This window comes from Cebus imitator, unplaced genomic scaffold (assembly GCF_001604975.1).
Source record: "Cebus imitator isolate Cc_AM_T3 unplaced genomic scaffold, Cebus_imitator-1.0 Scaffold4, whole genome shotgun sequence".
NCBI lineage: Eukaryota > Metazoa > Chordata > Mammalia > Primates > Cebidae > Cebus > Cebus imitator.
The window spans coordinates 7,491,139-7,518,906 of NW_016107319.1; the positions used below are offsets into that span (position 1 = coordinate 7,491,139).

The window sequence follows — 27,768 nt, forward strand, 5'->3', positions numbered from 1 at the left end:
ATATTACCCTTTTGGAAACACTTACAGACATAAAACATCTCCAAGAGACAAGACATGTACAAATAACTTATTTCCCCAGATTTTTCTATAAATTCTCCACATAGTAATTTTAGAGCTTTTTAACTAAGGTAAGAACTCTGTTGATGAGATTTAATCACAGATACTGGGGAAAAAGCCTCCTTTTAAGGAAAAGTATTAAAAACAATGGGATTTGGCAAATGGGAACCACACTTATGCAAAGAAAAGAGCAGTAAAGGAAACATCAGGGTTGTGGGTTCTGAGCTTGTTGCTCTCACTGACTAGCAGTGTGTACTTAAACTTGACTTACTAACATGTTATTTGAGAGATTTGCCCTAGGTACTCTCTCTAAGCCTAAAGTCTATTCTACTTGAGCAATTCTATATTTGCTTGTCAAATTCTAGTTCTTAATTTCTAACTCTTCCTTCACCATGTACCAGGCACTGTACTAGAAGCTGCAAAGACAAAGTTTTGGCCTTCAGGGCTCAAAGACTAAAGGGAGAAATGATACCCAAATCAGTATTAAAACATCAGTCTCAGCATGAATGTCCACACAGTGGCATTCAACCATAGACAAAGGAACAATGAACCATCACAGAAGAAGTACTGTCTGGGAGAGACTTCACAAAGATGTGGGAGTATATTAGGCAGAGAAGTGGGGAGGACATGGCAGGCAGTGACTTCAAGGACCCTGAGGGTTGGCTGGGAGGACAAAATTGTCAAGAAGGAAAAAGGGAGGGAGATGGACAAGGAACCATGTGACAGGCCACTGAACTGTTCCTAAGCAGCTTGTGCACAGATCAGATATGTATTTTTGAAACATGAATTTGGAAAGCCAACAAAAAGGCCAGCCTTCCAGAAGGCAATCAGGAGACAGAATCTGAAGAGAGATGGTGAGGCTGGATCTACCAAAAAACGTTAAGTGGATGATAGCATTGTGTCATTAACAGAAAAGAAATACGCATTTTATCAACATTGGTGATGTTGATGCCAGTGTCATTGTTTTGCTGGGAAAAACTGTCATCCTGACTTATGTCCTTTGTCCCAAGGGTGGCTACCACATTCCCACACAAAGAAAAGTTAAAATTGTACCTGTAGTCATGGCCCACCTACTTGGAAAATAATTTAGATATGCTTTAGTGTTTAACTCAAAATTAACCTGAATCCCCCAATTTTTCTCTAAGAAACTATGAAAGCTAATCTAAACCTAGAAAATTCTGGGAGGGTAGTAAGTTGCTAATTGCTAACCTCTACCAGAGAGCAAGAATGTTATAACAATCCCAATTCAGGTCTTCTTTGATTTCTTGGGCCGATTTTTATCAGCAGCATAGATTCCAGTGACTATTCTCTAGTCCACTTGAAGCCTAATCTGTTTCCACTTGAATGTATCATTCATGCTCACAGAATATAATTTAGTGTTTTAAAATAAAATAGGACAGCTGAAAGAATGAGTTTGTTTTCCTAAAAGCCCAAATGGTTTTAGGGAATTCTTAGGACACTGGGGAGATCTGCTCTGTTTCTTAGAAATATTTTATAATTGTAATCAACCCTCACCTTCACATATTTTCTTTGGAAAACGTTGCTGTTTTATGCATTAATTTGGAAACTTCTGAAGGAAATATTTTTATAGAGGTCATTTAAAAATATATGATCTTGCTGTATGCTGCTCTGTTAACCTTTGTTAAGTATAAAGTAAAATAAAACAAAATGTAGCTGACTGTCCCGTGCTCGATGTAACAATATGCTTAACCAAAATACTCTACTTTTTACCTGCTTCTGAAGAAGTGAGTGACTTTAGCATCTGGAAACACCACTACGGTATCTGAACACTTTTATATGCATGTACGAAATAATCCGTCCTGCAAGTTCAAGTTCATTGCAGCCTCATTTCAAGTTCCACCTGGGAATTAAACTTAAATTGGGACTAAAATGAATTTTGTTATCCCTCTTGTGCTGCTTAGAAAAACATGCTTCATGGTGATAGAGAGAATAATTGCACTGGAGCTGAAAACAGCATTTTGGATAGTTCTCGGCATACACACACACACAATAATATAAAAGTGAGATAATTCCAAAGAAAGTCCAGAGGGTCCCATATTTTCTTTCTTGTGAACTGACTTAATTGTGGGTAACTGCTTGACTGGATTATGGATCTACAACATTTAATATTTTCTGATCAATTGCTAAGACTAGTGCTGTGATTATAGCAGACTGGATAGTCACAAAAGATTCCTATATCATGCTGAAATACATCCACTGACATCCAATGGCATTGTTGGGCATTAAGTATTTGAGAGAGGGAGATAACAATACACATAAAGGACATTTAATCTTTATTATGTAGTGCCTGTGAGAGCAGAATAGATAAAGGACTCTATAACTGTGTTAAGTTGTTCAGAATGATGTGTTCCACTCAGCTTGTGTGGCTGCTTTAAAATCAGTCAATTTCAACTATAATCATTCACTAAAGATTGCCTACTGAGAGACATTAAGAGTGGGTAGGTTTGTACATGTGTATGTGTGTGTGTGTGTGTGTGTGTGTGTGTGTGTGTGTATGTATGTTAGACTCCACTTACTAGTTTGAAACTTCAAGATTCTTGATGTTAACTCACTACTTTAATAATTTTTGTGGACCTATTTTGTGCATTTATAATTCCAAAGTAATAACTATGAAACTAACTGATTGGCATGGAGGAAAACAAGCAAGTACACCCCTTTCAACAGTGTGGTACATTAGTTTGATTGTTAAATAAACCACTATTAATATTGATAATCACTAATTTCTTAAAAGCACCACCTAAAAACAGATGCAAACACTGCACTTGTTCTTGTCATTTATAGTGATTCACATGAATCTGAGGTGCAGATAGGCTTTGAACTTACTATGCAGAATAGGCTGTGGTAAATATAATCATATATACCCAGTTCATAGAGCAAAGCAGGTCTTTGTCAAATAGGAAAGTTATTTCCCATCATTTATCTGATTCTTATATGTACTTTAAAATTAGATAATTTTCATTAAATTCTTAAAAATGCTACAAAATGAAATTAAGTCGGTGTTTGAATTAACTCAAAGGATTCTGATAGATATGGCATATCCTAGGGCATCAGGATATGTAATCATAAAGTGCTTATGTTAAATCTTAAGCGTTGTAAATAGCATTTGTTCAACATTGTATAATCTTAATTTTCTATATAATTTTTTTTTTTTACAGAAAGTTGTGTTTATAGAATGTAAAAAGGATCCTTTAACACAGCAGTCCACAAATTTTTTTTGCACCAGGGACTGTTTTCATGGAAGACCCTTTTTCCACTGACCTGGGGGTGGGGGCAATGGTTTCAGGATGATTCAAGTGTTTTGCATTTATTGTGCACTTTATTTCTATTATTACATTGTAATATATAATAAAATAAATATACAACTGACCATAATGTAGAATCAGTGGCAGCCCTGAGCTCTTGTTTTCCTGCAACTAAATGGTCACATCTGGAGGTGATGGGAGACAGTGACAGATCATCAGGCATTAGATTTTCATAAGGAGCATACAGCCAAGGATCCTTGCTTGTGCAGTTCATAATAGGGTCTGAATTCCTATAAGAATCTAATGGCTCCGCTGATCTGACAGGAGGCAGAGTTAGATGGTGAGCAATGGGGAGTGGCCATAAATACAGATGAATCTTTGCTGACTTGTCACCACTCACCTCCTGTTGTGGGGTCTGGTTCCTAACGGGCCACAGATGGGCTCCTGGGGGTGGGGGACCCCTGCTTTAACCAAACCAAGATAGCAAAAACCAAAGAAATTGGTATTTGAATAGGCTTTTAGGTGAGAGAGGCTTGAATTCTCTAAACACTGTTACCTTAAGTAAACCAGACTTTAAAAGAAATTCAAGATATAGAAGATAAAATGTTCAGGCCAGGCATGGTGGCTCATGCCTGTAACCCCAACACTTTAGGAGGCTGAGGCGGGTGGATCACAAGGTCTGGAGTTTCAGACCAGCTTGGCCAAGATGGTGAACCTTCGTCTCTACGAAAAATACAAAAATTAGCCAGGCATGGTGGCAGGCGCCTATAACCCCAGCTACTTGAGAGGCTGAGGCAGGAGAATCATTTGAACCCAGGAGGTAGAAGTTGCATTGAGCCAAAGATTATGACACTGTACTCCATCCTGGGTGACAGAGTCAGACTCTGTCTCAAAGAAAATAATAAAGTTTAAAAAAGTTAGTAAAATGTTCAGTTGTGTCTCCCTTTTCTAAATGTTAAATTTTCAGGAAAACCTTTGATTAGGGAATTAGGCACATTGGTTTACTTAACAGAGGCTATATAAATATAACAAGGTGCTGTGTTACCTGGAAACATTTAATCTCATTAATGAAGAAAGTGAGAGGAACATGAAGAAAGTCAGCCTCGAGAACTTTTGATTCCCAGAACAACATAAGCTTCAGTCCCTAGAAGGAAGCTACTTGTCAGATGTTTTGGTTGGTAGCAAAGTGCCAAAAATATCTGGAAGCAGCTAAGCCTAAAAACACATACATGTTTTACAAGGAAATGAACAGCCTCAAGTGCTAAATTGGAAAATCTAAATCTGCAAAGGGTTGGTAACATTAATATTTGATGTCCACGGTTATAATAGGGTACATTCATTAACTTAGAGATCTACTGTCCTCTAGTTGCCTTTAGGAATCTGAACAATACTGACAAGAGTAAAGTAAGAAGACATCAATTTTGAGCTGCATTTTGCAACACAAATATACCTTGTCTCTTGTCCTGGTGCTTGGGAACTCTGAAAGCTCTGATCAGAGAGTTTTTGCCCTTCATCTGTGGACCATACAAATGGTGGAAAGGTCATTTGTGCTAAATTCTAAGGAGACAAGTTGTTCTTTTAGAGTACGGTACTCTGTGATGGCAGAGTACTCATATTCCAGAAAGAAAGGCACCATGGAAATAATTACATTGGGAGAAGATGGGAACATACAAATATCTCATCACATAACAAATTAAAAATTGGGAAATGTAGTAGCACATTTCATATGATCTTCTGTAACAAACAGTCCATTTTAATGGGAGGATTTTAAAAATTATAAGCCTTTTCTCTCTGCAGTATTTTATCTGTTTATATCAGTCTAAAGTTACAGAAACTTAGCCTGTCATCAAGTTCTTTATCAGTTGCCACTTAACATAGTTTTTGTTATTCTTCCTCTGCAGTATTGGTTAGTGATGGAATATGAGAAAAAGGCAAACCTTCATTCAAGCAAGTAGCTGAATTTATGTATTTCCACTTAAGATTCAAAAAAGATAAAGTCTAAGTAGCTATTTTAAAAGATAGTTTGACATACATACTGGTCAGCTGGTATTGATATGAACATTGACAAAGACGTATAGGCTAAATCAGAAATAGTTTAGTCCATTTCTAATTTGCCTGTGTATAAAGATTATGGATATTCTCACATATTCACAGGCAAACAGTGAAGGCATGGAATCCAGAACTGGTAATATTATATTTCTTTGAGCTATTCATGCTAAAATTATATCAAAATTTGCTTTTTTACTCCTTAAAACTTTCTGCAAATCCATTACCTCTTTGTGCAGTGCCCTTTCTGCTTCTTATTTAACATTTTGAGAATCTACAGTGCCTACAATTTTAGCAAAAATTATATAATTATACAATATATGTAAATTTAAGGGTTCAAGACTTTTAAAAACAAAATAGGAAGCAAATGAAATTTACAAAAAGTAATATTTTTAATATCACTGCCAATTTTTAATCCAATATTAAAACTAGTGAGGAGGATTCTCGGACAAAATCACAATTATATATAATTATATATAAATAAATATATATGTAATTATACATATAAGTCTACTATTCCTTGAGACCCAACTCAAATGCTCCAGGCAAAGAAAGCATCAGAGGGTGTCAGCTTCCTCCTGTGAACATGTATTGCACTTTCTGGATTAAACCAGATGGCATTCACAGCATGTAGCCCTGCATTTTCTCCATTTGTGTGCGTCTTGCCTCCTCTACTAGACCGGAGTTAGTTTAGGGCAAACAACATATTTTATCTGCCTAATGTGCCATATACTGAAGATCATATATAAAAACACCACACGAGTCAAGGTCCTCTAAGGGATCAAAATGCTGTTCTCTAACAGTAGCCTATATTTGGGCCATGTATATGCTACCTACTCCATAAATAAATGCATTACATCTTAGTAAATATCAGAAGCTTATGATCACAATATTTAAATTGAGGGTGATCATTATTTGGTATTTTATACTGATTTGACATTTTAATCAGATCATAATATTAAGCCTTAAAATCAAGGAATAATTCTGGTGTTTTTGACTCATTCAAAAAACTCTCATTTTCAAAAATGGTTTTAAAACACACAGCACAGTATTACTGTGCCATTATTTCTCAGATTGTGTGTTTTTTTTTTTTTTTTCTTTTTCCCTGAAAGCAACTTTAAGGAAGCAATTTCAGGTCCACTCAGTTGTCTATTCCAAAAGCATACGGTAGTACAAGAGACTAGACACTCTCCAGTTCAATATTACATTTAAGTCACTACAGAATTCATATACCACTCTAATATACCATTTGACAATTAGAATGAAATGCTTAGAAATGGGAAGGGTTCAAGACTTTTAAAAACAAAATAGGAAACAAATAAAATTATACTTTTCAGAAGTAATATTTTTAATATCACTGCCAATTTGTAATCCAATATTAAAACTAGTGAGGAGGATTCTTGGACAAAATCAATTTATAATTATCTGTTGTAAGATGTATAGTTCTAACATAGTTTTCCCTATTTCTAAGAATAAAAGATTGAGATTAGTTTGGGTTGAGTAGTAATGGTGTTTACAACAATTGAGAGGTGTTCAACTAAAATTGAAACTAATGGGAAAGATTATGTTTTTGTTACACAGATTTCTAACCCAAATATAATCTTGCCTGCTTTTGTCTGATAAAACCAACCACCTATAAAGCAGAAAAGTGCAGGCAGGTTAGACATCACCTAAAAACCAAATCAATGTATTTGTGGAGGGAGATAAGCATTTATAACCCTGGGTATTTGGTCACTTTTCTAATTTTTCTTAAGGTCATTACTTTCTCAGAGAATATAACTTGATAAAGTAATCTACTTTTAAGATTATTTAATATTTACTGTCAATACATCCCAATCATAGTCATATAGCAAAGCACGGTGAAATTTCTAGAGTAAGCAATAACTTTTAAAAAATAAGAATCATCAATGTCTCCGGTGGGTGGAAGGCATTCTTTCTTAACTTACCTATCTGGTAGTAATACCAGCTTAAAGTTCCCTTTCTCCCTGCAGTCCCTGACAGTGCCCTAAACTTTTCTTACCCCTCCTACTTGCTTAATCACTCTCTTATTTCTGTTTCTAAAAGCAGAAATTCTGTTTCCATTAAGTAGTTTGTACTTAATATACTAAAAGATTTAATCTATCATTATGTATTTGTATGTGATTCTCTCTTGATAGATTTTGAGTTACAGAATGGCTACTTGCTACATACATGTGACTGATTTTTGGTTTTGCACCTTCCATGATTTTTCAATGCAGGAATCTCACGCTGCCCAAAGAAACTGCCCCATGGAATTTCTATTTTAAAAATTTATATATTTACTTATTTATATAAGTGTTGGGTTGCAGACCCCAAAATCATTTATTATCTATCGTTAGATATAAGTATATCCTTCTTTTTTTTTTTTTTACATAGTAATCTGCTTTACTCAAAGTCTATTCATTCAGAAGTTAAAATATTCAAAAAATACTTTCCCAGAAACACCTAGAACAATGTTTGACCAGAATTTGGCCCAGCCAAGTTGACACATAAAATTAACTGTCATGAATAATAAAGCATATTATAAAGTTTTAGTGAATAAAACAGTATAGTAAATAAAACAGTGGCCCATATACAGACATACAGGCCAGATAAACAAGTACACATGAGAAATGAATAGATGGCAAAGAGCAGAAGCCCCATTTCTTAAAGCAAAGGAAATATGTAACATATAATGCCCATTTAGGCCACTGTACTTACTTGATGGCTAGAGTCAATGAGAATAAAATGTATTCATTTATATTTCATTGTACAATATCAAGCACCCCAGAAAAACGGGAGAAACCTCGCCAAATGACAATATATACCACAAAGGACTACACTTTCAAATTTATTACATAGCGAGACAAAGTTCCTTTAAAAAGGCCATGCATTTTATGGATCCAGGCATAAAGAGATGAATGTAAATGTATCAGCCTAGGCTCTTAGAAATTAGCACTTAGAGTAAGAGGGTCTGGTTCCACCACGTCGTAGCTGTAAGGCTTTCTGCATGCCAGTTAACCCCTGTGTGGCTGTTTTTCATTTTAAGACTTAACCCATAAGGTTAAAAATCCACAAAGTTAATCCACAGGTTAGAAGATTTAATTCACAGATAACGCCCTGCCAGTCTGGAGCCCATACCATCTACTCTGGCCAAGTGGTCCCAGCCATTAGAATTAGAGCAATTAATGTCTGTAAAGAAGTTAGAAAAGTGCTTGCTACTTAGCAAGCACTACACAACTGGAAAGAAGAAAAGGCAGGCAAACCTTTGCCTTATTTTACTCTGTATTCTTCATATTAAATTTAGAAGATGATATTTGGTTTTTGCTTATAATTACTTATAAAGAGTATTAAAATGAAGAATGCATTGAGAGATGGTGGCAATGTCTTTCAGGAAGAGCAGGAGTTGGACCGGCTTTCACCTCTTAAAGGAATTTTAAAACTTAAGGAGAACACAGAAACCATCTTCCAATATTTGACAGGCTGACCTAAGGAAGGTGATGGTTGATCCAGGCAGGTGAGTGGATTAATAATTGGAAGTTATGGGGTAACAGATTTCAGCTTAACAAGAAGATAAGTTTTAAAAATCATATAGCTGTCCAAAAATGGAATGGGTTGATACCCAAAGTAACAAACTCCCTGCTATTGTACATGTGCAAGTAAAGGTTAGCTGACAATCTGTCAGGGATGTTGTAAAAAGAATCCCTGCCTTACTTGGCAGGGTGACCAAGTAATCTCTAAGGTCCTTTCCAAATGCTTCAGTCTTAAAATACCATTAGCAAAGAAAAGTTACAAGTACATGTAAACGGAAGGAGTTTGAAAATTGACTTTTAAGAGAGTAACAATTAATGTGTGAATAGACATTTTATTCTGTTACCAAAAACTTGTGATGTTTTACTACCCTATGAAAATAAAGAGCAAAGTATATAGTCTGACATATTTGGGGAAAGTTAATTTATAGCTATTCTTTTCTCAATTTGTCTTATTTTAATGAGATACACAAATGATGGAATTAAAAAATATTAAATTTAGTAGCTGAAGAGATAGCATAAGAATACACATATATCTCAAAAGTCACAATGATTGGGTCATTTGAATTAAAACAGTTTATAAGCATGATCAAATTAGCTTTAAGCAAAAAGAGCATTTAAATAATTTTTATATATTTTATGTACTAAATACAATATATAGTATGATATATAAAATGTCATATAAATGTATATATGTACATATATATGTACATACACACATATACGCGCACACACACACACACACACACACACACATATATATATATATATATATACACAGAGAGAGAGAGAGAGAGAGGGGGCACTTACTGTCTGTAACTTTGGCCTCCAAAGCAAGGAAAAAAGTAATAGGAAAAAAATCATTCCAATTTACTTCTCAATTTGAATCACAAGTCTTGCAAGTATGCCAAATTCATTTTGTCAAACAAAAGTGATTCTCTGAAGTTGCTTTAGTTAGACTTTCCTCAAACACAGAGATCTAACCTTTCTCTAGTAATGCTGTATAAATTATCGCTGTTGCTCAGAGAATCATATCTTCTGGCACTGGAATCAGTTCAGGTGCATAAAGGGAACATCCTATGCATTCAGTCTTTCTGCTCTTGCCCACCATCACACCACCACCATACCATCATCACATCATTACGCCACCACACCATCATCACAGCACCACACTATCACACCATCATACCAGGGAGAATCATACAGCTTTCACATTAGGTTCAAAGTGCAGAGTCTTCAGCTGAAAAATCTACCACAAAACTCAACTGAAGGGATAGTATAGAGTTAAGAATATCCAGATTATAAAATAATTACTTTGTTAGATGAATGTACTCCTTAACATAAGATATTGTGAAGTTTTGGACCAGAAGATATCTAGTTTGCCTTTCAACACTAATCCAACAGAAACACGTATCTATAGACCTCAGGTACATATTCTGAGAGAAATGAGGAAATATGTTAACTATACTTTTGTAAGCACTTCAATATAATTTTTGTCTAACGTTGAAATGCTGAACCTTGAATTCAGATTTATTGATACCAATGGGGACATAAAGCTATACAAGGATAAAGATGCAAAAGCCTTGTATTATACATAAGAATGCTGATTCAACATTTATTTTTTGCAGGGACATGGCAAAAATAATCAGATTGCCGAACATTTCCTAAAAGTCAATATCTATGAGGAGTGCTGACTACTTTCTCTCTTAGCTACTGGTAGAAATAGTCCAGACGATCTGCCTGACAGAAAGCTTACCTTTGTAGCAAAGAGACTGCCCTACCTGTCTGCAGACCCAATACTATCCACCCTGGCCAGAAGTCCAAGCCATGAGAATTAGAGGGAAGTTCACACATGCTTTTACCTGGTCAGATCCTAAATGAATTAAAAAGCTTATTTTTCTCTTCTAGTTTTCCACACACACAAGTCCAGATATATCCAAGACTTTCTTCCTTTGTTTTCTCCTTGATTGTGATAAACTAGTTACATTGAAATTGCGCTTCCAGTACTTCAAACTCCAGGAGAGAACATGTTCAGAAGCATACTGACAAAGGATGCTAATACCATTTTAACATTTAGTTGGAGATATGGATAGTCAAAGGGCAACTACTAACTTTCAAATTGAGCTCAAAATTTTAAAATTACACACATACAAATTTATTTTCCCTAGTACTAGTATGCTGTCATCCTAAAATCCTTAAGGCCTTTTTAAAAAATGGACATTTTTCATTTTCCTTTCATCTCAGCACTTGTACCAAAGTTATTAGTGAACTTTTGTTATTCAGGGGATGTGGGTGAAGATAGCAAAAAACAAATATACATATTTATGATAAAACTATATAAAGCAGACTGCAAAGAAATGTGACTTTCTTTTACCTTGCCATAAATAGAAATGCAACAGAGTTTCTACTTTCTGTTATAGTCTGAAATCATAACCTCTGTGATGAAAATTTAATTTATAAACTTTAAGGATTGCATAATGGAAGGTTATAACTGACTACGTGAATATCAAATGTGTAATTTTCTGAAAATAGACTTATTTCCACCCCAAATTATGCCCCATGATTGAAAATTAATTTCTAATTATGTACAATGTGTATGTACTATAATAATTCAAACTTCAAGACTAAATCCTTGCTACAAAGTTGTTGGGAGGCAAAGTTATATGTAATCACATCATCTCTGTTTTCTTCCAAAACATCACATCTTTTATTATTCAGTGTATTAAAAAAATCAACTTAATTCTCTGTTCAGGAACCACATAATACCTAAGCAGCTTTTAAGTTATTAACATACACAATAAAATGGTTGGTATGTAGTCAAACCACAGAGGAAAAAAAGATGAAACTCATCAAATGCTTGTTGGGATGTGGGTTTCCACAATCTGTCAACCACATGTTTCTCATGTGGTCAAGCTGAACCCATGGTAGGTAAACACAGTGGCCTGGGTTGCCATTTAATTTTATGACCAAGTAATACTTAACAATATGTACCTTGAACATATGCATATGGGACTTTTGTTATATGAAAAGTGGTTTTTCTTTTAATGGAGACTACAGATCACAAAAGTTTTCAATAAATCTATTTCAAAAGCAGCTGCTGTAAAATCGGCTCATTCTTGTGAAGTGGAAGGCATTTTTCCCCTTCTTTTCTGGCAAAAATAATGCCCCTTGACAGCTCTAATATGTCTTTTTCTCACTTTTGTTCTAGTCTATTTTCTTCAATAGAAAAAATCTTTATTACAAAATCAAATAAAACTCAGTGTTTATAAAATTCTGTGAATTTGTGTTGTAAAATTAAATTATGAAACAAAACTGAACAAAAGATGGCATCTATTAAATTTCTATTTTCAAAAACAAAAGAACAGTCAAGGTGATTTGAAAACTCTAAAGCATATAATAAATATAATGGCATTATTTTCTCAAGTAGTTGAGAAGACAGACATAATTTTGAAAACACATAAATTCAGATGTAAGAAAACAGGTATTCTGCAGTTCGAAAAATTTAGTATTTTCAGCTTGTACTGAAGGTTGCTAAGAGTAAATTTAGGAAGAGTCTTGAGCACAGGATATACTGAATGGTTTATGTGATTTTACTGTTATTTGAGTATTTACACCCTGCCTTATTCCAAAAAGAATTTAAGGCAGTTTATATGGATACATCAAATTCAGTAAGATATAAGGAAGGAAAGTGAGAAAGAAACAGTACGTGCAAGGGTAATGTCATAAAATGGAGCTAAGAATGAGGCCACCATACGCACATGCTCACACACACTCACACACACACACAGACACAGACACACACACACACACTCTGTCTCTGTCTCTCTCTCTCTCTCTCTCTCTCTTTCTCTCTCTCTGAAGGCCCATTAAAGAAATGCTATACATTTGAAATAGATAAATCACAAAATTTGCCCTGAGCTTTTTAGTATTCTCTACAAAAAGAAAACTACAAAATCAAAATTCAAACCCACATATACACACAATCACACATCGCTCCAGCCCAGACAAACACATCTGCACACATGCACATGTTTGGTTGTGGGGAGTCACTCATTAGCCAAATGTTAATGCTCTGAGAATGACTGCACAGGATACTCACAATGAGGGAACTTTACAGAGGAAAAAAAATGTGTGAGCACATGGATGCACCTGGAAAATGTGAAGCTAAATGAAAGAAAGCATTCACAAAATATCACAAATTATATAAATCTCTTTATATGAAATGACCAGAACAGGCAAACCCAGTGGTTCCCAAGGGCTGGAGGGACGGCATTTGAGGAGACACTGGTAATGGAAACAGGGTTTCTTTTAGGAGTGCTGAGCAAGTACTAAAATTATTGTAGTGATAGAGGGACAACTGTGTCAATATACTAAAAACTACTGCATTATATCCTTTAATGAATGTGTTTACCAGTTTATTATAAAGGTATTACAAATACTACAGATGAAGATAAGTGTAGGGCAAGGTATGAGGGAAGGGATGCGGACCTTCCTTGTGCTCCCTGGGTGAACTGCCCTCCAACGAGCTTCCGTGTGTTCAGCTATCTGGAAGCTTTCTGAACCTAATAATTCTCTTAGATTTTTATGGAAGCTTTCATGATAGTAGCATTCCTTTCTCCCAAGAGTGTAGAGCATGACCCCCTCTGGGAAGGGTCTTATGACCCCCAATCCACACTATACACTTCAAATGGTGGGTAAATGTTACAGTCTGGTAAGTGTAGGTGAATTGTACCTTAAAAGAAGATGTTAAAAATGTAACAATATCCTTACACTAGACAAGTGGTTATCAAACTTAAGTGCACCTCAGAATCACCTGCTGAGCTCATTAAAACACTGATTGCTAGGCTCCACTTGTAGAATTGCTGGTCCGGTAGTTCTGCGAAGGGCCTGAGAATGTACATTTCTAACAAGTTCTTGGATGATGCTGATGCTGGAATTACTATTTGAAAACCAATGCAACAGATAATATGAATAACGGATATGACTTTTTTTTTTAACTTTCCTCAATATAGTTTGAGGACATCATAGCCATTCACAGTTTAGTAAAAACAATGTGATAGGAAGCTGCTATTGTTTTAGTAAAAGCAACATGATAGGATAATGCTACTTGCAATAGCTCCTGCTGCCATTACAAATAAGCAATAATAGCAGCAATAACAGCAGTCATCACCACACATCAGCAATAGCTAAGGCAGCATTTAATATTTACTGATCTTCACTGTGTAACAAGTACTATATTAAGAACATCAGTGAGCACTGTTTCTTTTAGCATTCAAGACAACCCTATTAGATGAGGATGCTGGTGAAATTATCACTATAACAGTGTGACTTTACCCACTACCTACTATAAACCATACCCAGTTACTGATTTCTTTATGTACATTGTTTCATTTTACAGATAAAGAACCTAACGCCTCTGAGAATTTCATTCCCACTGCTAAGAAGTGGAGAAACCATGCAGTCTAATTCCAAAGTCCTTCCTCTTGACCACTTTATGTGCCACAGTGAGGCAGCCTGTTCTCTGCTGAGCTGGCTTAATTGTTAGATTTTAGAGTATTCAGAGCAGTGATTACTCCCCAAATAATGCTGTGATACTTGAGAGATAACACATGTGATTTGTTACTACTAATAAAATAAAATATTTTCAAATGATATGCTTTATAACAGTTTTGATCCCCATAATGATGTCAGTCACACTCAGATAAGTTCTTATATGCTCACTAAATGGAAGAGAATGTGGTAAAATTATGCATAATGCAGTTTTGCTCCTAAGGCTTTAGGCCATTATCCTTTGGGCATTAATATACTATGCCTAGCATTTGAACTTCTCTGTCATCTGTGGTCTTCGGATCAGGAGAAAAACTTGCAACATTTTGGGTGCCCATTCATAAATATGGTTGCCACCCAGTCCAGTTTTCTTTAGAAATTGGCCTGTGAAGCCATCCAATTCATTCTCTTGAACTAGTGTCTAGAGCACTATAACCATTACTCAAGTTAGAAGGGATGAAAGCATTCTATGACAGTGTTTACCAGAGTATAGCAAGCGTTCTGATGGAAGACAAGAATTTTCAGACAATATACTGATAATTCATTGAATTAATACTTTTGGATTTCGTTTTATGTGTGTGAGGACAAATATAACAGGCACACTGAGTATATGAATTCATGGATATCATTGCCTAGGACAAGGCAGTTGGTGTTTGTAGAAAAAAATCATTAGGTGGTGAAATGAAAATTACTTCCTTGATTCTCTTGTCTCAACGTTCTGGGGCATAAACAGACTCTCTAGGTTTTGGCATAACTGCTCTCCATAGATCATTCAAGTTTGGGCTGCCTGCATCTCAGCCTTCTTTGATGAAAACAAGACCTTCATTGGACTAGTTCTTGCTACACTTTATTTTCCAAGTGCAAAGGCATCAATCATCTCTCTAATCAACTGTAGAGTTTTGTTTCTCAGCTGGAAATTTCCTTCCCTTGTCTAAAGTAGAGGCCTACCCCCTTCCCTGCTAAAAAGCCTGACGTCATGTCACACGCTCTTGTCATAACGTGATGCATTCTCTGTCCAAACCCAAGGGATGCTCCTGTCTTATTCCACTGTGCTTTCATTTAAAAAATAAAAATAAAACATATTTTTTAATAAACCATACCACTCCTGAAACACTGTATTCTAAAACATACCTTATATACAATAGGCCAATGGTTTATAAATGCTGGAATCCTTTTCTAATTTGCAATTATGTGCAAAACCCCATTATATAAAACACTGAAGATGAGGTGAGTGAGAACCTGGATGGCCAATCAATGTTTAGACAGACATTTAATCTTATTTTATGTTACTGAGAAAATATAAATTAAACAAAGATAGCACTTTTCATCCATCAGATGATTAAAAACTCTTACAGTACAAGTATTGGGATGTGTAGGAAAAGGAGAACACAATATGCATGGCTTGTGGCTTTTAAATTAGTATAGCTATTTGGAAAAGCAACCTGGCAGCATCTAGCAAAATTAAAGATACAAATGCCTTACCACCCATTCTACCTATGGGTTTCTATACATGGATATACATGTAAGAATGTCTATTACAGTATTGTTGGTAATGGCAAAACATCTGATGCTTTTTACCTAAAATTGGTACATCTGATGTTTTGCCATTACCTAAAATTAATTATGCATACAAAGGAGTATTATACAAGTTTTAAAGGAGATAACCAGATGTAACATAAACATAGATCTCAAAAACTTAGTATTTGCTGAAAAAGATAAGTGGTTCAATATGAAACACAGTGTGATACCATTTATGTAAGCAAAACCACTTGACAAGTGTGATGAATGAATAAGTATTACTTTTATCCACTTAGATGATTTTACTCTTATCCACTTAAGTAATTCTAATATAGATTTTCCTAACTCCTGGCAACTTACCTAAATTGTATTCATCCTCAAGACACAGTTAAAATTCTACCTTCTCGAGGACACCTCCTGCCTACTGTGAAGCACTTAATAGTGAACAATTCCTATGCTCTGGATTCATTTATCTGATTTGGTTGTTGTGGGAATTAAGGTTCCCCATATAGGATGCTTATTGTTACTCTTAGCCCATAGTAAGTCCTCATTGATTTCAAATGTATTTCTCCCTTTGTTTAGCATGGTACTCTGCCATAGTAGACACGCAAAAGAGGTTCACTTTTTTTTTTTTTTTTTGAGACGGAGTTTTGCTCTTGTTACCCAGGCTGGAGTGCAATGGCGCGATCTCGGCTCACCACAACCTCTGCCTCCTGGGTTCAGGCAATTCTCCTGCCTCAGCCTCCCGAGTAGCTGGGATTACAGGCACGCACCACCATGCCCAGCTAATTTTTTGTATTTTTAGTAGAGACGGGGTTTCACCATGTTGACCAGGATGGTCTCGATCTCTTGACCTCGTGATCCACCCGCCTCGGCCTCCCAAAGTGCTGGGATTACAGGCTTGAGCCACCGCGCCCGGTCAAGAGGTTCACTTTTGACTATGAAAATGACGACCACATATTTCTATTCATGATGTATTTTCCCAACTCACCTCCTGAGGTAGGGCTCTTGACACATTAATTACAGGATATCCTAACTTGTTAATAAAAGCTGTGGGCATTCAGGAGTTAGATACTCACTAGTCCACCAACTGAGTGCTGAGTGCTGAGTGCTGCTCTCTGGGGCCCCAGATGTGCACTAACCCCAGCTCTAAGCTTAGCTGCTCCTAGATTCCCTGATGCTATCACTAGGGCTCTGGCAAGATTTCCAAACCTTCTGCCTACTGTCACTGAGAGACAGTTTAAGCCTTTTAGAAACCAAATGTTAATACTGAGACTTTTTTCCTAAGGCCTCAAAGACCAGGAGAACTCCCATATTTTAGCAATATTCAAGAAGGCACTTGTAAAGAAAAATGGGATAAGGAAGAACAAGCGGAGTAGACAGAGATGGGAAGAGTGTAGAGACAAAGGGTAACATTTCTCAGCACAGCACTTCATGCCCACTGGGTACAGAGACTTTAAGTAAGTGATCTCATTTATCACAACACTCACAAGGGAGCAATGGAGCATTATCTCACCCTTAAACATTAGGAAACTGAGGCATTGAGATTAATCAATGTGTCCACCACTGCACAGATATTTAGTGTTAGAATAAGGAATAAACTCCAGGTCTTTCTGGATTTAAAAACCTGTGTTTGTGGAAGAAGTTAAATTTATTTGTTTCCGTTAGATTCATTTATATTTCATTTGATTTTATTAAGTTAAAATATAAGGTTTCACATCCTTCTATGTCTAGGCACTTAGTTAATAATTTTGGGAGTTGAAAGAAGTGGTTGACTTGAAAAGGTGTAAATAAAGCTGATGGCTGTTCTGTACTATGGCCTCCACACTCACAGGGTCTCAAGTTGCAGGACTGGAAAACATACATTATCAACAAAAGAAATTAGGAGAAAGAAATAGACCTCAAAACCATCATTTTTGTATTAACAGAATGCTATGACCATCTTGTCAAGCATGAATATAGGAAGAAGATCCCCTAAAATTAGCACATACATTTTGTTCAGGAAGTTGAAAATCCTTTGTAGGCCATTCTTTAATTACCCCAGAAAGATCAGTTCTCTTTTGGGGTTCATAGTGAATGGCTTATTAAAAGATACTTGCTCTAACATGATTTCTAGAGATGTATATTCTTTTCAGTATCTTTCACCTCACCTTCAGCTGAAGTAAAAGCATCCCAGATAAGGTCAATTTTCATGTTTTTATTAATAACCCTGAGATGAAGGTGACTCTCTCAGCTTATTCCTGTTATTTGCTACAAAAACCGACTGAAGTAATGTAGCAAACACACTGCTGAAACTCTCACGGGAGGAGACAATACTTAGCAATTATGAAAAAACTGTTCCCAATTATGATGTTCTCTACAAACACATCCCTTTCAAGAAGTCAAAAAATAGCTGCAAACTTCAATTACCTATGTTTACAATGCTTATAATTCTCTTTAATATTTGAAATAGTACATAATATGAAATGATAGTGGCTCCTCTCCAATGAATGCAATTAAAAACAAAGGAAAAGAAAAATAAGCTCAAGTGGAAACAAGACTAAGAAAGAAGGAAGTTTTCTATTTCAACAATAATTGAACTACATTACTTAAAAGTGAACCCTACAAGGGAGTAAGTCATACAAATACATCTTTTACTGACATCAATTGGTTAAGAGTCATTTATTTATAAAGCAGAATACTTTATAAGCTATGCTCCCCCAACAGATAAATTACAGGTGCAACATGCTGAAACTATGACATTCGATAAGATGAAACTCAATAAGACCGATGGGTCTTTTACTCTCTCTTATGAATTAAATATTTACTGAAATAGAATGACTAAAGCCCTGAATCACAAAGGTGATACAAAGGTATATGCTGAAACTTACCTGAGTCATCTTACTAATGAGCATATTAACTATCCAAGTTTTAAGGAGACATGACAGATTGAGAAAGTAGTGTAGTATAAAAAATAACTGAAAATAATGGAGTCACATTATTACTTTGTATACCCATAATCCTAAAGTTCCTGTAAAGAAAAAATAATAATACAATGGTATTTTTGTTTTAATTTACTTTATAGAGGCATTAAATTTCCCTATGCGATTATTTCTTTTTAATTTGACATTACAAAATCTAGTCAAATTTATTATTGTATTTTTTAGGTCCATTCCTAATTATCTATTAATCAAATATAAGTTTGATTAATAGGAAGTTTGAAAGTCCCTACTAAAAATGTTTTCTGCAAATACGTTGGGACAAGACATTTTATAGTCTTGTCATAAAATCATTAAAATCAGTGGTTGATTTAAATTAATATTGGTTTAAATAAAGTAGACTTTAGTCAAGTGGTTCTCAATCATGGCTCCATCCCAGAAACTAGTATGTGGTGTGTGGTGGGACTTGTGCCTTTTTTTTTTTTTTTTTTTTTTTAAGTTTTCTAGATTTCTGATGGGCACTGAGTATTAAGAACCACTGTTTTGGCCAATATTCAACATTCTTAAAGAAAATAATTTTCAACTCAGAATTTTATATGCAGCCAAACTAAGCTTCATAAGCAAAGGAGAAATAAAATCCTTGACAGACAAGGAAATGCTGAGAGATTTTGTCACAGCCAGGCCTGCCTTACAAGAGCTCCTGAAGGAAGCACTAAACATGGAAGAGAACAACCAGTACCAGTCACTCCAAAAATGTACAAAATTGTAAAGACCATTGATGCTAAGAAGAAGCTAAATCAACTAACAGGAAAAATAACCAGTTAGCCAACCCAAATGCCCATTGATCATAGACTGGACAGGGAAAATGTGGCACATATACACCATGGAATACTATGCAGCCATAAAAAAACCAATGAATTTGGGTCCTTTTAGGGACATGGATGAACCTGGAAACCATCATTCTTAGCAAACTGACACAAGAACAGAACATCAAACACTGTATGTTCTCACTCATAGGTGGGTGTTGAACAATGAGAACACATGGACACAGGGAGGGGAGCATCACACACTGGGGTCTGTAGTGGGGGAATTAGGGGAGGAACAGCATGGGGTGGGGAGTTGGGGAGGGATAACACGGGGAGAAATGCCAGACATAGGTGATGGGGATGAAAGCAGCAAACCACATTGCCATGTATGTACCTATGCAACAATCTTACATGTTCTTCACATGTACCCCAAAACCTAAAATGCTACATATATATATATATATATACATATATATATATATATATATAATTAACCAGCTAGTATCATGACAGGATTAAATTTACACATAAAAATATTAACCTGCAATGTAAATGGACTAAATGACCCAGTTAAAAGATACAGAATGGCAAATTGAAGAAAGAGTCAAGACTCGTCCGGCTGTGTATTTAGGAAACCCATCTCAAGTGCAAAGTCATACATAGGCTCAAAATAAATGGATGGAGGAATATTTACAAAGCAAATGGAAAACAAACAAACAAAAGAAAGCAGGAGTTGGAATTCTGAATTTAAAGTCTCTATTAAAGCAGATTTTAAACCAGCAAACATCAAAAGAGACAAGGAAGGGCCTTGTCTCTTTAAGAGACATTTAATGGTAAAGGAATCAATGCAACAAGTAGAGCTAACTATCCTAAATATACATGCACCCAATACAGGAGCATCCAGATTCATAAAGCAAATTCTTAGAGACCTACAAAAAAACTTAGACTCCCACACAATAATGGTGGAAGACTTTAACACCCCATTGTCAATATTAGACAGATCAATGAGACAAAAAATTAACTAGGATATCCAGGACTTGAACTCAGCTCTGGACCAAGTGGACCAGACATCTATTAAGACATCTACAGAACTCTCCATCCCAAATCAACAAAATATACATTCTTCTCAACACCATATCTCACTCATTCAAAAATTGACCACAAAATTGGAAGTAAAACACTCCTCAGCAAATGTAAAAGAACAGAAATAATAACAGTCTCTTAGACCACAGTGTAAACAAATTAGAACTCAGGATTCAGAAACTCATGCAAAACTGCACAACTACATGGAAACTGAACAACCTGCTCCTGAATGACTACTGGGTAAAAACAAAATTAAGGCAGATGTAAAGAGGTTTTTTGAAATCAATGAGAACAAAGACACAACATACCAGAATTTCTGGGACACATTTAAAGCAGTGTGTAGAGGGAAACTTATAGCACTAAATGCCCACAAGGGAAAGCAGGAAAGATCTAAAATCGACACCCTAACATCACGACTACAAGAACTAGAGAAGCAAGACCAAACTAATTCAAAAGCTAGCAGAAGACAAGAAATAACTAAGATCAGAGCAGAACTGGAGACAGACATGAAAAACTCTCCAAAAAAATTAATGAATTCAAGAGCTGGTTTTCTGAAAAGAGCAACAAAATAGATAGACTCCTAGCCAGACTAATAAAGGAGAAAAGAATCAAATAGATGCAATAAAAAAAATGATAAAGGGGATAACACCACAGATCCCACAGAAATACAAACTACCATCAGAGAATACTATAAACACCTCTATGCACATAAATTAGAAAATCTTGAAGAAATGAGTAAATTCCTGGACACAAACCCTCCCAAGACTGAACCAGGAAGAAGTCAAATCCCTGAATACGCCAATAACAAGTTCTGAAATTGAGGCAGAAATTAATAGCCTAGCAACCAAAAAAAGTTCAGGACCAGAAGAATTCACAGCAGAATTCTATGACAGGTACAAAGAGGAGCTGGTAACATTCCTTAGGAAACTATTCCAAACAATAAAAAAAGAGCGAATACTCCCTAATTCATTTTATGAGGCCAGCATCATCCTGATGCCAAAATCTGGCAGAGACACAACAAAAAAAGAAAATTTTAGGCCAATATCCATGATGAACATCTATGAGAAAATCCTCAATAAAATACTGACAAACCAAATCCAGCAGCACATCAAGAAGCTTATCCACCACCGTCAAGTCAACTTCATCCCTGGGATGCAAAGCTGGTTCAACATATGCAAATCAATAAACATAATCCATCACATAAAGAGAACCAATGACAAAAACTACATGATAATCTCAATAGATGCAAAAAGTTCTTTGACTAAATTCAGTAGCCCTTCATGCTAAAAAGTCTCAATAAACTAGGTATTGATGGAATGTATATCAAATTAATAAAAACTATTTATGACAAACCCACAGCCAATATCATACTGAATAGACAAAAACTGGAAGCATTCCATTTGTGAACTGTCATAAGGATGCCCTCTCTCACCAATCTTATTCAACATGGTATTGGAAGTTCTACCAAGGGCAATCAGACAAGAAAAAGAAACAAAAGATATTCAATTAGGAAGAAAGGAAGTCAAATTGTCTCTGTTTGCAGATGACATGATTGTGTATTCAGAAGACCCCATCATCTCAGCCCAAAATCTCTTTAAGCTGATACGCAACTTCAGCAAAGTCTCAGGATACAAAAACAATGTGCAAAAATCACAAGCATTTCTATACACCAATAACAGACAAACAGAGAGCCAAATCATGTGTGAACTCCCATTCACAATTGCTACAAAGAATAAAATATCTAGGAATACAACTTACAAAGGATGCGAAGGACCTCTTCAAGGAAAACCACAAACCACTGCTCAAGGAAATAAGAGAGAACACAAACAAATGGAATAACATTTCATACTCGTGGATAGAAAGAATCAATATGGTGAAAATAGGCATAATAACAAAAGTAATGCAGAGATTCAATGCTATCCCCATCAAGCTACCATTGACTTTCTTCACAGAATTGGAAAAAACTGCTTTAAATTTCATAGGGAACCAAAAAAAAAAAAAAGCCCACATAGCCAATAGAATCTTAAACAAAAAGAACATAAGCTGGAGACATCATGCTACCTGACTTCAAACTATACTACAAGGCTACAGTAACAAAACCACCATAGTACTTGTACCAAAATAGATATATAGACCAATGAAACAGAAGAGAGGATTCAGATATAACACCACACATCTACAACCATCTGATCTTCTACAAACCTGACAAAAGCAATGGGGAAATGATTCCCTAGTTAATAAAGGGTGTTGGGAAAACTGGCTAGCCACATGAAGAAGGCTGAAACTGCATCCCTTCCTCACACCTTATATAAAAATTAACTCAAGATGGATTAAAAACTTAAATGTAAGATCTAAAAACCACAAAAACCGATAACTTCAGCAGTAATCAATATAGGACCCCTGGTAACATTAAGCAGTAACTTGAGAAATATTTATTCACGAACCACTGTTGCACATGGGGCAAGAAATTTATAAGATTTATATGTACAAAAATGTTTATAAGAAATTTCCAAGGTGACTTCTTTATCTTAAATACTATGATTATTTCTAGATACATAATATACATTAGCATCAAAAATGTTTATAAAATAACCTATTCAGGGAATGTAATGCTTCCATAATTAACACAGCATTTGCAAACACTTGCATATTTTTAAAGTGCTATTTAAATACCTGATTTTCTTAAATAGGGAAGATACTGCATTTGAAACCTTATTTACAAAGGTTGCCAGGACACTTTAATATATGCTGTTGTAGTCCAAGCTTATGTCATAAAATATTCATAAACATAAAACTGCAAGGATCATAATTAGCTAGATTATTCTGCACATGGAAAATCAGAGTAGTAATATCACAGCTCTTGATATTTATTTATTTATTTTTTCAACAACCATTATTGATTACCATGTGCCAAACACTGTCCTAATTCCTTTACATGTATCAATTCATTTAATCCTCAAAACACTACTAAAATGGAGCTGCTATTATCATGTCTGTTTTATAAGATGAGGAAACTGAGATGTAGTAAGAGGTTGACTAACTTGCCCTAAGGCACTAAGAGGCAGTGAGAGACTAACTTGCCTAAGGGTAGTGTATGGCTTACAGTCTGGATTGAAATTAGCTGACTCCCAAGCCTCATGCTCTTATCTACTCTGCTCTGTTACCAGAGCTTGTAAACCTATGCACCTGTGCTGTAAGGCAAAATACCCAGAGGGAAATGAAGGCAGTTATTAAAGAAAGGAACGTATCTTATTTTCCTTAAATACAGGCATACGTATATGAAAATACAGACCAACCCTCACACTCAGGCACAGTCCTCATATACACACAAAACCAAAAGAAGAATATCACCAGAATAGTAGGGATTTGAAGTTAAGCCTTTAGGGTTTTTAGATAAAATTTCTAGTGCGTTGACTTAAAAACACAAAAACGAATCATCACAAATGCTATATAATGAGCAAATGTATTACGTATATAGTATCAATCATAGGCAATACCAAAATTTGTTCTATATATAGTATAGCGTGTAGTATAGATACAGCCTTTATTTACCTGCTTGAGTTATTTTCTTTCTAATTTAAGGGTCCTCTCTTCTATCTTAAATAAACAGGCACCAATTTCATTTTCCAGAGTTTTTTTAGCTAAATCAGCTTAGTCCTATGGCGTTCCTGGTCTATAATATCACACATTCCTGTGTTCCTCATCAAGCATCTTTCCTCCATCTACAGTGACATTTTTGTTCTTTTTCTGCACATTTGAAGACTTCATACTTGGATTCTGTATTTTACCTGTTAATGCTGAGATATTATCTTTGAAAGAAGTTTTTATATCAACTAAACGTGTTTTATATGGTGGAGATGTTCATGTCAGGCCTCTAAAACATCCTCATACATTTATCAAAAAATTATGATAGAGCTCCACTGAACAATGAAAATGCCAAGAGACATGAAATGGGATAAAATAAAGGACTTCAGAAACCCCTTGTTAGTGAGAAAACATACAGGCATAGAACAAGCACAAGCAAACGTCAATGTCTCCAATGAGACTGCGGCAGTTAAAAGAAAACTGGAAGCTAATGGCAGGCTAGATAAGAAGCAGCTCTCTCCAGTGAATCACATGACATTCCTTTCTGGGAACCCAGAGTCTGTCCTATGCTTCCTAGTGTGCTTCTAAGCTAGGCTTTACAGCAAAGAGACAATTTCGTTTAACTTTTTAATTAACGTGTGTCCTTGCTGATAGACATTGTGAATGAAGCACTTTTTCCTTTCCGTTATGGCTTAGAGTTTAGATTTAATTACTGTGGAAATGAATCAAGAAACATGGCTTCGGGCACAGCATTTTAAATGTCGGCAGAGTAACCATGTTAGTCCTCTATTTTAAAGTATCAGTGTCATCCCACCTTTATGATAAGTGATTTGAAAATAATTTTAGAAAGTAGGTTTACTGACCCAGCAACTCTGTGGGCCGTGGAAATATCATCTGTTAGTTGTAATTTGGAAAGCTTTTGTTTAGATAATGAGATTGTTTTATTTTGCAAGTACTCATAAATATTTATGTGTCATGAACATTTGCTCTTACAGTGTTACATGTGAAATTTTTGGGACCCTTTAACTTGAGCCAATGAGCTAATGAAATATATAATATATATAATCATGCATTTTATCAAATGTGTTCACAGCCACATTTTCTAAAACAAAAAGTTTAGAAAAGTAGCCTAAAATGGGTACAGGGAATATAGATAGAGAAAAAATTATTATACAAGTAGAGAAAATTATCTGTCTCTCATGTCATAAACTATAAGCCATGAAAATACAGTGAGGTTCTGAAATATTTAGTCCTCCAGTAAAATATGTATTTTGAAAAATAAAAATAAAAACAATGCCAAATGATCTTAAAAGAAAAAAAACTTGAAAAAAAAAACCATGTGAGATACCTTCTCATGCAATCCAGTGCTCGGATGAAGAAGTCCTTGTGCAGCTGGTGCTCATCTCTCAAGATGGAGCACTGTTCAAGTGTCACTGACATCGATGTCCTGTCTTTGGCACTTTTACAACAGGTGAAACGAATACCGTTGAGTTTGCGGCAAATCTGTAACACACAAGTAAAAACAAACCTTTATTGTTCATTTGTAATACTGTAAAGCATTGGGTTCCTCCAAACACTTCTACTCTAAACATATCAAACATAAATCTGAGTTTGTTTTAATTTATGATAATCACTTAGTTCAATCAGTCTCATCGAATGTAAAAGCATTACCTTTTCATTTAAAAAGCCAACATAATGGACCTAAATTATTTAGCTCTTTGTACATGAAGTGAGGGACTGCTGAAGCCATGTAAGATATGAAATATCCAGCAGAGGACACAGTGCACTACTCAAGGAGGTACATAGTCTGCAGTGGATGACAATGCTAAACTAATCCCAGCTCAGACACAATGCCTTCATTGTAAAAGGAAAAACAAAACAAAACTCTATTCCCTGGACCAAACAGTTGATTAGAATCTTAAATAACTAATACTCTCTTATTTTACATATAAGAAATATTTGCTAGTCTTGGTTTTATGTTATGAGATTTTAAACATCTGCATGGTGTCTCACAGCAGACAAGGGAACTACTCATCAATTAATTTATTGCACATAGGCTGTGCACTAGGGTACAACATTAAGAAATTTCATATACATTTGCTCTTTTTAATAAACTTCACAGGGGCCGGATGCAGTGGCTCATGGCCATAATCCTAACACTTTGGGAGACCAAGGCAGGGGGATCTTTTGAGTTCAGGAGTTTGAGACCAGCTGGGGCAACATAACGAAAGCTCCTATTAATAATAATAATAATAAAAATTAGCTGGGCATGGAGATGCATGCCTGTAGTCCCAGATACTTGGGAGTCAGAGATGGGAGGATTACTTGAGGCTGTGATCGTGCCACTGTACTTCAGCCTGGGCAACAGATTGAGACTCTGTCTAAAACAAAAACAAAAACAAAAACAAAAACAAACAAACAAACAAAAAAAACCTCCCAAATTAAAAATAAATAAACTTCATAGGAATTCTAGAGGGAGGTATAATTATTTTCATTTACAGATGAGGAAACAGAGGTTTAGGTAGGTTAAATAACTTGTATATAACAGAGCAAAACCAGGATGCAAACAGAGCTCTATTTAAGTTCAAGGATCAAGTCTTTCAACATCTGTTATGTTCCGTTTTCCTCTATGGTTCTTTCTTTTTGTTACGCTGACTTAAATCAGAGAAAAATCACTGGGCAGCAATACCCTCTTGTCTCACTGTCTTATGGCCAATAGGGAATCATTCCATTCCTTTCTCTTCTATCCCATGGTAGGGTTCTAATATGAGATAACAATAATCAACAGGCATTACAATGCTAATCAGTGTGCATTTAAAATAGATCTAATGTGATATAAGAAAGGTCTTCTTTACTTTCTGTCATCAAGAAATCTTTAAAAGTTGTCTACTTTTGAGAGAAGGTAAAATAATACAGCTAATCTAGAATTTATTACCATGTTTTAATTGTAATTCTGATACTTAAACTTGAATTTATACATCCCTATTAATTAAGAACTTTGGTATTTCTATTTCCAGTAGAAGTGACTAGAAAAATGTGAGAGCATGATTTCACCATCCAAGCTTTTTACATCTAAAAAATTCTAATCCTTTCAAATAAACAGTATTTCATTTTTTTAAATTCCTGACTATATTCATAATAATAAAATAGACCATAGTGGCTATTTATAAGATATGATTTTTAAACTGAATTAATATTCTTTAAAATTTATTGTTACTATTATTTAAACTTGTCCTACTTAGAATATTTAATGTTCTAAATTTAAAGTCTAGTGGAGGTAAGGGCAGTTTCATCAGAGTATACAGAGTAGGCCTTGATTTCTATATTTCTACAGTACCTGAACTATTAATTTAACACATTTGATTGTCATTTGTCCTCTTTAAATCCTCACTTTTACTATTTAAAGAAGATAAAATAA

General features: G+C 35.3%; 1 protein-coding gene across 9 annotated transcripts in view; it reads right to left on the reverse strand.

Moving 5' to 3' along the window:
- Nucleotides 1-27,768, reverse strand: part of INPP4B (inositol polyphosphate-4-phosphatase type II B) — an 840,435-nt gene that overhangs the window by 31,852 nt on the left and 780,815 nt on the right. For all 9 annotated transcript variants that reach the window (XM_017532667.1, XM_037740455.1, XM_017532659.2 and 6 more), the window contains one exon: nt 25,699-25,853. In XM_017532667.1, coding sequence (XP_017388156.1) covers nt 25,699-25,853 — 155 coding nt within the window. The remainder of the gene's footprint in view (nt 1-25,698; nt 25,854-27,768) is intronic.